This window comes from Arvicola amphibius, chromosome 4 (assembly GCF_903992535.2).
Source record: "Arvicola amphibius chromosome 4, mArvAmp1.2, whole genome shotgun sequence".
In the NCBI taxonomy this organism is placed as follows: domain Eukaryota; kingdom Metazoa; phylum Chordata; class Mammalia; order Rodentia; family Cricetidae; genus Arvicola; species Arvicola amphibius.
Genome location: NC_052050.1, coordinates 43,809,970 through 43,822,818, shown reverse-complemented (window position 1 = coordinate 43,822,818; position 12,849 = coordinate 43,809,970). Strand labels below are relative to the sequence as shown.

The 12,849-nt window shown below is 37.2% G+C and overlaps 1 protein-coding gene across 1 annotated transcript in view; it reads right to left on the bottom strand.

Moving 5' to 3' along the window:
- Nucleotides 1-12,849, bottom strand: part of Taok1 (TAO kinase 1) — a 95,634-nt gene that overhangs the window by 15,372 nt on the left and 67,413 nt on the right. Inside the window, 7 exon segments of the mRNA XM_038325002.1 lie at nucleotides 3,110-3,116; nucleotides 3,567-3,592; nucleotides 3,594-3,639; nucleotides 3,641-3,801; nucleotides 7,467-7,670; nucleotides 9,261-9,389; nucleotides 12,501-12,737. Of these exon segments, the coding sequence (XP_038180930.1) occupies nucleotides 3,110-3,116; nucleotides 3,567-3,592; nucleotides 3,594-3,639; nucleotides 3,641-3,801; nucleotides 7,467-7,670; nucleotides 9,261-9,389; nucleotides 12,501-12,737 (810 nt within the window).

Here is a 12,849-nt window from a genome sequence, read left to right as displayed (position 1 = left end):
TTTTTGCACTTCGCAAAGATTCAAGTCATAAGCCTAAATTTCATCTCCTATATCAAATTATGGCAGTTATAAACACAAGATATTTTACCACATATCTGAGGCACAAAATAAAGCATGTTTCTTTTATTTCCATGATAATCTCAATTCTTTTTTTTTTTTTTTTAAATTTCCAAGACAGGATTTCTCTGTAGCTTTGGAGCCTGTCCTGGAACTAGCTCTTGTAGACCAGGTTGGCCTTGAATTCCCAGAGATCCACCTGCCTCTGCCTCCCAAATGCTGGGATCAAAGGTGTGTAGGTGTGTGCCACCACCACCCAGTTTGATAATCTCAATTCTTTTTTAAAAAATATTTATTTATTTATTATGTATACAATATTCTGTCTGCGCATATGCCTGTAGGTCAGAAGAGGGCACCAGACCTCATTACAGATGGCTGTGAGCCATCATGTGGTTGCCAGGAATTGAACTCAGGACCTTTGGAAGAGCAGGCAATGCCCTTAACCGCTGAGCCATCTCTCCATCCTGATAATCTCAATTCCTAAGCACAATCTATACAGATTCTACTTCCTATGGAATCTAAGTACCAAACTTTAGGCTGATTATTTAGTATGCAATAGTAAATGATCATTTCAACTGTCTTTCTTTAACACAATAAGCTAAAAGAATCATACTTAGTATACTCCCCCCTGCCCTACAATACCCAGGGCATCATACATATCAGCAAACACACAACCATCAATTCACATTCCAACCCCTTTTTAAAAATGCTTTATTTTGTAACAAGATCATGCTAAGATTACCAAGTTGTCCTTGAAATCCTCCTGTTTCAGTTTACCCAGTGTTGGAACTACAGGATGTACACATGCCACCTGTAGTAATGGCTTACTTTATCTTTTCTATTTTTATTTATTTATTTTTAGTTTTATGAGACAGGGTTTCTTTGTGTAATCTTGGTTGTCCTGGAACTCACTTTGTAAACCAGGTTGGCATTGAACTCAGAGATCTCTGCCTGTCTCTCAATTACTGGGATTAAAGGCATGTCAAACCACTGCTATAACTAAAATACTATAAGGTATGTTAGTTAGGTGTGTTAGTTCAGCCTTTAAGTGAGACTATATTCACTTACTATAGTCAACTGTAGGTTCTGGCACAGCTAACACTACAGTTAAAAAATATTTTTACCATTATAGATAATGCCAGGTATAAATTAGTTAATTCAATATACATGTCAAGAAAACAAATATAAACTCAAACTTAGCTGGGGATTAGTCTACAGAATGAGTTCCAGGACAGCCAAGGCTACACAGAGAAACCCTGTCTCAAAAACCCAAAGACAGTATGATAGATTCAAATTACATTATTTCTACCCATATAATACTGACAAAAAAGCTATTACCTGGAGAGCAGGTTGAGGAAACAGCACCCTTCTCTCACTAATCCTAGTCAACATATGTAAGTACCCAAACTGAAGTCTCTCCTCTAGCTCAGCAACTCATAGAAAACTATAAGTGGCACAGACAGGCAGGCAGACAGAAAATTATTAGGATATATTGATGGTAAACCAAAACATTTTGTTTGAAAATGACCTAAGCAAATAAGAGAAATATAAGAGGAAATTTTCTTCCATACAAGAGGGAAACCTTACATTCATTTGTCATCAGAAGAAGGCATTCTACTTCACGTCTGAAGTAAGATGGTGAACATTTTCCTCACTTTCACGTAATGCCCAGGAAAATCAGACTGTTTTTTTTTTTTTTTAAAGCTCTCAAACTACAAAAGTTATATATAGGAAGAAAGGGTTCAAGTTGAATCAAGCCCTAGGAAAATATAGTCACATCAGAATTAGGTATGACTACAGAAAACAAATTAGGTGTCAGTTTGGTTCAGTTCAGGTTACTGTTGGTTTAAAGACATTACTTCAAAAACAAATACTGTTTAAAATATCTTTGGTGGGGCTTACGATGTGAGTCACTTAGTACAGTACTTGCTCAGCATGTACAAAACTCTGGGTTCAGTCCTCAGCACTTGGTAACATGGAGTGTTGGCACATCCCAGCAATTCCATCAGCTTTAGACAATGAAACTCAAGGTCATCTTTGGCTACATGATGGGCCAGCTTTATACTGGTATGAGACATCATCTTGAAAAATGATAAGAAAAAAAAAGCGGGTGGAAGAAAAAACCCCCTTTTGGTGGGTATCTGAACTATGTATATAGTGGAGAGAGAATCATCTGCTTCTCTCTCAATTATATAAATGTAGAAGTCCAAAAAGTCATGAATTTCAACTTTTTAAAACAATGGCAATCAATATGACTATTCTGTAAGTGTTGAGTGCTGGGGTACCAGACTTGGCAGAAAAAGAATCTTTCAACACAAATACTTTGGGACCTGGAGCTTACAGGACATAAAAAATTTTTTAATGTGCAAACAAGTACAGATTAAGTGAACTTCTATCACTGATGAAAACCTTAGAGTGAGTGCTTTTCGTTTGCTTGTTTATTGTTTTTTGAGTCAGGGTTTCTCTGTGTAGCCCTGGCTGTCCTAGAACTCACTTTGTAGACTAGGCTGGCCTTGAGCTCACTGAAATCTGCCCTCCTCTGCCTCCAGAGTTCTGGGATTAAAGGTGTGTGTCACCACTGCCCAGCTTGGTGTTTTGTATGCTTTAAAAGACTAATTCAATTTCTTCAAATATTCATTATAAATTATGAAATTTGAAAATTTTCTTAGGATTGTTAAGTGCCATTTGAGGAGGACAGATGAATATTTTGAAAAAAAATCTTGGTGGGGTTTAGGAATGTAGGATAAGGGACGAGAGCAAACTTTTACATTAAATTTTTAAAAAATTACTTGATTTTATAATTATGCATGTTTTGCCTGCATGAATGTATGTGCACCATGTATGCCTGGTGCCTGGAAAGATCAAAAGACCAGAGTATTGGGATCCCTGAACTAGAGATGGAGATGGTTATTAAGCACCATATCAGTGCTGGGAATCAAATCTAGGTCCTCTGAAATAGCAACCACTGCTCTTAGTTGCTGAGCCATCCCTTCAATTCCACTTTGGTATTTTTAAATTTTATATAAATCAACTGGGTGGTAGTGGCACACACCTTTAATCTCAGCACTTGAGGAGGCAGAGGCAGGCAGATCTCTGTGAGTTTGAGGTCAGCATGGTCTACATAGTGAGTTCCAGGACAACCAGAGCTTCATAGTGAGACCCTGTCTCTAAATGCTGAAAATTTTATATAAATCATACTGACATCAAAGTAAGAGTCCAAGACTGAGTTACTTAGAATAGAAAGAAACTAACAGGTTAGTGTGTTGACCTGTAGACTATAATGTCAGCATCAGATAGTGTGTATATTTAAAAAATACTGATGAAGAATTTCTACAGTAAAAAATCTTTTTCTTTGATACAAAGTATATAACCGAAAAAAGCTGAAGCAACAGGCAGTCCATACAGGAAACAAGCAAGCATGCTAAAAATGAAATGGTCTAAGTCAACTTGATTCCCAATGACTAGACATATATACCTTGTCAGGAGCTACACTAACAGTACCTTCAAACTCCTTAGGCTGTTGTCGAACTTCCATAAACATGTTTTCGCCTTAGTTCTCGTTCCCATTCGCTATTATATTCAGCTGGTTAGTAGCTGCTCAGTTTGATGCTGCAGTCTGATCAACTCACAGCGCATCTTCTGAATAGTATTGAGGTGGCGAAACTCCAGTTCTTGCATGGATTCATGCTGTCGTAGCAGCATAGCATGTTCCAAGTCCTTCTGAGTCTGCCTTTTGTTTAACTCCTAAAATATAATTCAAAAGAAAAAGGTATAATTTATAGCTTAAACATGGTGGAAGGCAAGGACCAACACTTGAAGTTGTGTTATGATCTCCACATGCAGACATTGGCTAATGTGTAGTTACACTCATAGGACTGAGTGTGCATACAAACCCACTCATTAAAAACAAAGAAAAAACTAAACAAAACACAAACACAAAAAGTTGATGTAATTAACCCTGTGCTCCAATAATGGCTGCGTAGTAAATACTAAGTTTCCATGCCTTTTGTGTTTGTGTGTATGAGTGCTGTTTGTACATAAAAAGAACTCTCCCTCCTATTATTATATCCTAGTTCTATTTCATAGATTTAATGAAGAAATAAGTTCTTTTTTATTTTATTTTATTACTTAAAAAAAAAACCAATCCAAATTCCCATCCCCTCTCCTCCTCAAAGAACTAAGTTCTTAATCAAAAGCTTCTCAGAATAATATGTAGCACACGATGGTGAAGAATGAATGTTTTTCTTGCTGGGCATGGTGGCTCACAGCTGTAATAGCAGAACTAGTAGGCAGAAATACATTCTACTCTGAGGTCAGGTCCAACCTTGTCTACATATCAAGTTCCAGGTTAGTCAGAGCTACAGCAGACACTTTCAAAACTAAAATATAATAAAATAAAAGTAAAAATATTTGCTGGATGGTGGTGGCGCCTGCCTTTAATCCCAGCACTCCAGAGGCAGGGGCAGGGGCAGGGGCAGGGGCAGGGGCAGGGGCAGGGGCAGGGGCAAGGGCAGGGGCAGGTGGATCTCTGTGAGTTCGAAGCCAACATGGTCAAGGAGCTGTTACATGGAGAAACCCTGTCTTAGAAAACCAATAAATAAATAAATAAATAAATAAATAAATAAATAGATTGAGAAATTTATTTCTCTTAAAATATTTTTTTCCAAATAAAAAGGGGAGCTGAAAAGATGATTCTGTGGGAAAAAAAAAAAAAAAAAGCACTTGATGTTCATGCAAAGGAGTTGGTTTCTGATGGAGGACTCTCATTGGTTAATAAAGAAACTTGGCTTTTTGATAGGGCAGGATTTAGATAGGTGGAATAGACAGAACAGAATGCTGGGAAGAAGGGAAGTTAGTCAGATGCCATGCCTCTCCTCTCTGAATCAGTCACCATGAAGCCAGCTACCAGGTCAGACATGCTGAATCTTTCCCGGTAAGCCACCACCTTGTGGTGCTACACAGATTACTAAATATGGGTTAAATCAAAATGTGAGAGTTAGCCAGTAAGAGGCTAGAGCTAATGGGCCAAGCAGTGTTTAAACGAATACAGTTTCGTGTAATTATTCTGGGGTAAAGGTAGCCAGTGGCCGGAGCCGGGCAGCAGGAAGTGGCCCGCCACTCCTCCTACAGGTTTCAGTTCCCAGCACCTGCATAGTGACTCACAGCTTCTTCCACTTTCAGGGCATCCACAGGTACTGCATATACATGGTGTACATACAGTCATACACACGTGTACAAAAATATTTTTTAAAAGTAATGTATACCTATAGACACACAAATAAGGTGAAAATCAATGACATCCACTATCCTGAAAACTATCACTAGAGGTCAACAGCTTTTTGTAGATGTTTCTCAGTTTTATCTTATTTATTGGGATATAATCCATTATTTAAAAAAACTCAACTGATTGAATAATATAGGGACAAAGCTTTATTTTCTTTATGTGACAATCTAATGCATACATGCCCAGACCAAGAATGAAAAAAGCCTTCTTGCCTATCCCTCTCAAGTACTGGGATTACAAGTGTGTGCCATCACATCCAGAAAAAGACATTTTATTTTTACTGGAAGTTACTACTTTGTAATACAATTTTCAACCATTTCTACATGACTAGTCATTTAAGCTGGTTCTCTTTATTTTGCTTTTACCAAAGGTAACAATGAAAGTCTAACTATGTTGCATCATATCATGCTACTATTTATACAGGATAGAACTCCCAATGTATAACTGATAAGTAAATTTATGTGCATTTTCTAAAGATTTCTTTTAATTATGAGTATGTGAGTACATATATAGCACATGTGTCTGGGTATTCTGAGAGGCCAGAAGAGGATGTCAGATCCCCTGGAGCTGGAATTACAAACTGTTATGAGCTGCCTGCCTAATGGGAGTGTTGGGAACTGAATAAAAGAAAAGTCCTTTGAAAGTCATATCTCTCTCTCTCTCTCTCTCTCTCTCTCTCTCTCTCTCTCTCTCCTCCCTCTCTCTTCCTCTCCTCTCCCTCTCTCCTCTCCCTCTCCCCCCCTCTCTCTCTTTCGGTTTTTTGAGACAGGGTTTCTCTGTAGCTTTGGAGCCTGTCCTGGAACTAGCTCTTGTAGACCAGGCTGGCTGCCTCTGCCTCCCAAGTGCTGGGATTAAAAGTGTGTACCACCACTGCCCGGCCTTTTCTTTGTTTTTGTTTTTCAAGACAGGGCTCCTCTGTTTATCTATAGCTGCCCTAAAATTCACTCTATAGACCAGGATGGCCTCAAGTTACAAAGATCCCCCTGCCTCCTGAGTGTACCAGCATGCAAGACAAGGGGATAATTCTTAAAATAAGACTGGGGCTGGTGGCACAAGCTTTTAATCCCAGTGTTCTAGTAGCAGAGGCAGGTGGATCCCAACATCTTAATAGAAAAATGGGCTCTCAAAGTTGGCAAGATGTCTCAAAGGGTAAATGTCTGACTGTCAAGCCTGAAGTTACCCAGGACCCACAAGACAGAAGAATACAACTAAATCCTGGGAGGAGTTCTCTGACCTCCATACACTCATGTGTTCACATCCAAAAATAAATAAAAGCATAAACAAAACCTTTCAACAACACTTGCCCGAGTAATAAATAACATGATTATTAAAAACTGTTAAATGGTAATATATACCTCATGGTAGCTATTCCAAGTCGGAAAGGTAAAAGTTGCCAAATTAATTTTCTCATACTTAAAAACTAGTTTTTGTCAAGCACATATTATCAATGAGTTATTTATCGAATGTTTACCATAGGGTAGACACTGGGGCATATAAAGAACTGAACAAAGTCTGTGACTTTATAAAGTCAGTTCTAATGAGGAAGATAAATACACTGACCTCCCAAATGTGTTTTGCACGGGTTAGTACATAAGGGAGAAAAGCAGAGCCCTTTTAGAAGGAAGAAAAACTGCTAACAGGAGGATGTTTTTCTAAGGCGCTATCACAGGGAAAGAAAGGTCTTGTGGACATTTGCACATTAATGACTCAAGTAAAGAGACATATATGTAGAAAAGCAGTGATTTGGAAGTGACTGAAAATTTTCAATTTTCTTCTTTTTGTTTTGTTTTTTGAGACAGGGTTTCTCTGTTGCCCAGGCTGTCCTGGAACTCGTTATGTAGAGTAGGCTGGCCTCAAACACAGAGTACTGGGGCCTGGCCTACCACACCTGGCAAAAATTTTCAACTTTAACAAAGGTTTCACTGATAAAAAAAAGTTTTACTGCAACAATCGGGAGATGAGGCAGGAGTTATCACACACAAGTTTAAAACAAGCTTGAACTCAATAGTGAGTTTTAGGCTAACCTGGCCCATAGAGTACAACCTTGTCTTAAAATAAATGTTTTAATTTCCAGCACTGAATATATTTATCTATTTAAATTTCTATAGCATTCAAATGTACATACCTCCCTGACGAGGTCCTGTTCCAAGTTATGTCGCCCAAGTAACATTCTTCTCTTGAAGCGGCGACATTCTAGCTCCAGATACTGCCTTTGACGTCGAAGAAGGTTAGCTTCTTCTTCTGCCTGGAAATGTTGTATATTCTCCTTCTGCTTTGAAAGCCATTCCTGCTTTTCTTTTTTAGGTGTGCTCTGGTTTTCATTCAGCTCCTGGAAACAAAATCAACCAAAAAAAAAAAAATTCAGCTAGATAAAAATTAACTACATGAATGTATAAGGTAACCTGGTACATTTAACCAGTAATGTTTTGAGTTTTGATACTGTTATACTATGTAGCCTGGGCTGCTCTTGAATTTATAATCCTCCTGCTTTAGCCTCCTTGGTGGTAGAATTATGTAGTTATGCATCCTCATGACTAGCTATGATAAAATTTACTTACTTTTTTAAAAAAAATTTTAATATTAGCATCCATTTAAAACATGTGTATTTTAAGAGCTCTTTTTTTTTTTAAAGATTTATTTATTTAGTATGTATACAACATTCCTTTCATGTGTGCCTGGAGGCCAGAAGAGGGCACCAGATCTCATTATAGATGGCTGTGAGCCACCATGTGGTTGCTGGAAATTGAACTCAGGACCTCTGGAAGAGCAGTCAGTGCTCTTAACCTCTGAGCCATCTATCTCTCCAGCCTCTTACTTACTTTTCACAATGAAGGGAACTTAATGTAGGGCCCTGGCAATGAAGAAAGCTACATCCCCAATCCATTACATGATAAACTTAAAAAGTAATAGTGTTTTCTCTCTAACAAGAGCTCAGCCGACCTGGAAAAGTTAAGTAATTTGTTTCTATGTACACCATAATAAATGAATAGCTTTAGTTTTTACACAACTTCATTTCATGGTTCCTGACTTTAAAGCACAGAATGATTGGCTAATAAGTAAAAGTTCAAAAATCTTTCCAAGAAGAGACAGAATTGATTTCAAGTTAAAAAAGAAAAGAAAAAAGACAAAAAAGGTATCTTAATAAGAATTAAGGATAGGGCTGGAGAGATGGTTCAGAGGTTAAGAGCTCTGACTGTTCTTCCAGAAGTCCTGAGTTCAATTCCCAGCAACCACATGATAGCTCACAACCATCTATTATGAGATTTGCTGCCAGCACCATATACACAATAAACAAACAAATAAATCTTATAAAAAATTAAGGATAAAAGATTTAAGCATAATTTTAACTCCCTTGTTTTACAAGATTCTAAAAATTTCTTTAATGGAAATACATTCATATTGGGCAAAACTGAAAAAAACAAACAACTAATCATATTACCCAAGGAGATAAACTAAGATGATAATTAATACTGGTAGATTTTTCATCAGACTCCTGAGTACAGGCTTACAGGTGAACAATACCATATCTATTTTTTATTTTACTTTAAGATTTATTTATTATGTATACAGTGTTCCAGCTGCACACCAGAAGAGGGCACCAGATCTCATTATAGACGGTTGTGAGCTATCATGTGGTTGCTGGGAGTTGAACTCAGAATCTCTGGAAGAGCAGTCAGTGCTCTTTACCTCTGAGCCATCTCTCCAGCCCCTAAATTTTCTTAATTTAGATTAAGGAAATGATTCTATATCACTCCTACTCAACTAGAAAACTTAAATAAATTATAGATTATAATTAATGCTTTCATGTAAGCAGATATTTACTTTGTGGCCACAAATAAACCTTTATGCTAACTGCTAAGTAGAGAACTATTAAACACAACTAATAGAAAAACACAAGGAACTTTTGTAAAAGAAGTACCTCCTTAAGCTGCTCTTTTCGAAGTTTATATTCTCTTTTTTGGGACTCCAAAAAGCTATTCAGTTCTTTCTTCTGTTGAGCTTGAATGTGTTGCTGGAATTTTTTCTCCTCATTGGCCATCACTTTAGCCTATAGAGAATTTTTTTAAATGAATCAAATTAGTTAAGAAGATAAATTTAAAAATCAGTTTAATATCCACCACCAAGAAAAAATACATAGTAGTAGATGAGCAACAGAAGCATCAAAAAAACAAACAACAAAACAACCTAATCAGTTTATCCTTTTCAGTCTAATTTCAGAGATCAGTAGGGTGGATTTATTTTATTTTTAAGTGTAGTTACAAAACCAAAATGTTTTCCTAACTTTATTGAAAAAGAAAATAACATTCTGCCTGGTAGTAGTGGTACAAGCCTTTAATCCCAGCACTTGGGAGGAAGAGGCAAACAGATCTCTGTGAGTTTGAGGCCAGCCTGGTCTATACAGAGTGAGTTTGAAGGCACCCAGGGCTGTTACATTGAGGAAACCCTGTCTCGGGACGGGGGGCGGGGGGGGGGGGGATATGAGGGAGAGAAACAGAAACAAAAATAAATATGAAAAACTCCAAAACAAACAAAGAAAACCACAAAACCCATACAGACCCTTCAAGAAATAAAAACAAAATACATATTTATCTTCAAACATAAATGAATAGTTTAATAAATATTTTTAATTACACGTGTATGTGTCTGTGTATAGGTATGTGGAGGTGCCTGCCAAGATCAAAGAAATAAGCTCCTCCTAATGCTGGGGTTACAGGCGTTGTGAAGCACCTAATGTGTAAGCTGGAAATTCAACTCAGGATCCCTGAAGTATGTGCTCTTTAATGCTGAGCCATCTCTCAGTCCTCTACCAAGCTTTTTTAGCTGAGTTAATTTATATATTAGAAAATGAGATACATTCATTTTCAAATTAGATCCTTACCTGTAACTATATTAAAGTGAATGTTAAATATTATATATGTGTTAAATATAATTTGGGTGGAGTGTGAACTGTTTTGAGCTTGCATATGTGAGTGTGTACAAGTAGAGGCCAGAGGTTGATTCTAGGTGTATGAGATTCTCACTGAACTAAGAGCTCATCTATTTAGCTATAACATTCAGCTGTAACATTTTATCGCAGTCATTTTCTTTTCTAGGATGTAGCTTTAAACTTTTTTGTTGTTGTTCTTACAGTGCTACAATAAAACCCTGAGCTTGTACATGCTAGGGAAGCACCGTATCATCTCCAGATCCTTGCTGTGTGACTCAGGTTACTTGTAAATTTGCTATGTGTATTGCTCCAGCTAGCTTTCCTTCAACCTTTTTTTTTTTTGGTTTTTTTTTTGGTTTTTCGAGACAGGGTTTCTCTGCAGCTTTAGAGCCTGTCCTGGAGCTAGCTCTTGTAGACCAGGCTGGTCTCGAACTCACAGAGATCCGCCTGCCTCTGCCTACCGAGTGCTGGGATTAAAGGTGTGAGCCACCACCGCCCAGCTTCCTTCAACTTTCAGTACTGTCTTTGTCTCACAAATATGCTGGGGGTTACAGTTATGTGCAATGACACTTGGCTTAACCAAGTTTACTTATTTATTTAAAGATAGGTCTTACTGTTTTGCACTGGCTAGACAATTAGCTGAGCTCAAAGTCACAGAGAGCCATCTTCCTCCACCTCCCAAGTGCTGAGATTAAAGGCATACACCACCACAACTAGCCCGCACAATTATTTATTTGTCTGCTTTTTGTTGTTGTTCTTTTTTTTTTTTTTTTTTTCCCAAGACACAGCATTTCTCTGTAGCTTTGGAGCCTGTCCTGGAACTAGCTCTTGTAGACCAGGCTGGCGTTGAACTCACAGAGATCCACCTAATCCTGCCTCCTGAATGCTGGGATCAAAGGTGTGTCCCACCACTGCCAGGTCTGAACCAACTTTTAATCACAATGAAAATCCAATTTAATGAGTTGCTTTCGTACATATGCTAATATTTACAGCTTCTTAAAATAATACACATTTTCTCATCACTTAACAAGACTCTAAATATATGTATACTGTATCATAAAATTACATCAAAATCAAGTATTATTTATACTTTTAACATATACTGTCAATTCCCTAATATTCTTTTATTTTATTTGAATAGGAAGTAGAAACTAGTAGCTGCAACAATTTTCAATGCAGACGAGGTATGTGTGTGTGTATATATACCTACACACCTACACACACACACACACGTATGTATGTCATGCATGTGCGGGTACTTAAGGAGCCAGAAGAGAGTGTTGATTCTCCTGAAGCTGAAGTTAAAGAGCAGTTGTGAGATACCCAGCAGACATTAAGTATTGAAAACTGAATTCAGGTCCTGTGGAACCTGAGTTTCAAACCAGATGGCTCTTTGATAAAGCTGTATAAAATTATTAAGCTTACATTCTACTTAATAAGTATGACTAATGAAGTAAAATTGATGAGAGAACAAAAACATTACATGGAAAAGTTTATGTAACAAGAATATTAAAAATTATACCTGACACCATATATATCGATACTGATTCATAAATAGTATGAATGGAATGGGCTAATGGAAATAAATTAATCTGAAATTCTCTATTTCTAATCTCAAAAATTCTTGAGGTGTCACACACCCACACACTTTAGATCATCATTTTAGATAATCTGGCTAGCCATCCTGCTCTTGTGATTCTCTATGTGCTGGGATTAGAGGCAGGCTGCCATGCTGTGTTCCTCAGGCTTTTATGCAAAAAGTGTTTTACCCCAAACCATTTCTTTATCACTCTGTTATGTAAGTTTGAGTAAGGCTTCTAAAACATAGAAGAGAATCACAAACTTTTTGAAACCTCAATCAACTATTTATAGGTGATTTCCCAAAAATCTTAGGTAACCTCAGGATAACAAAACTCTAGAAGAGATGAATAATCCCAACATTCATGTATCAGAGAATGACCCTATGACTACCAACACCCAGATCTACTAAATGAAAATAAAACACACCAAATTTTCAGATTCACAATGCAGAATCATTTACAGAACTAAGAAGAGAAAAAAACATACAGAAGCCAGTTTTGTTTTTGTTTTTAAACAGAAAGCTTTATACAAGTTGTATAAGTGCTTCTCTTTCGTGGGTCAATTTACTTAGTTCTTAGGGTTAGATACTTTAAACATCAAAATGTATTCAGAGAGGGACACAGTCTAAAAGAAATAAATAATATTAGTCACCTCTTTTTCCATAGCAGCTTGGTGTTTCTTGATAAGTTTCTCCATTTCTGCAGCAAAATTGTTACGCTGAGTTTCAAGGTCTTTGTCTAATCTGAGACGGTGTTCATCCATCTCTGCCTTTAATTTATTTTCCAGAGTCATCAGCTGCTTTTGATGCTGCCTCCTCATCCTCTTATAACCAGACATCTGTTCTCTAAGTTCAGAGTCCTGCTCATGCTCTTGCATCTGTCTTGTAACCTAGACACAAAATTGAGAAAAAAAAAAAAAAAAGACCAAGTAAAACATTTTTTTTCCCCACAAGAATTTAGAAAGCTCGGCATGGTGGCACAGGTCGATAATCCTAGTGTTT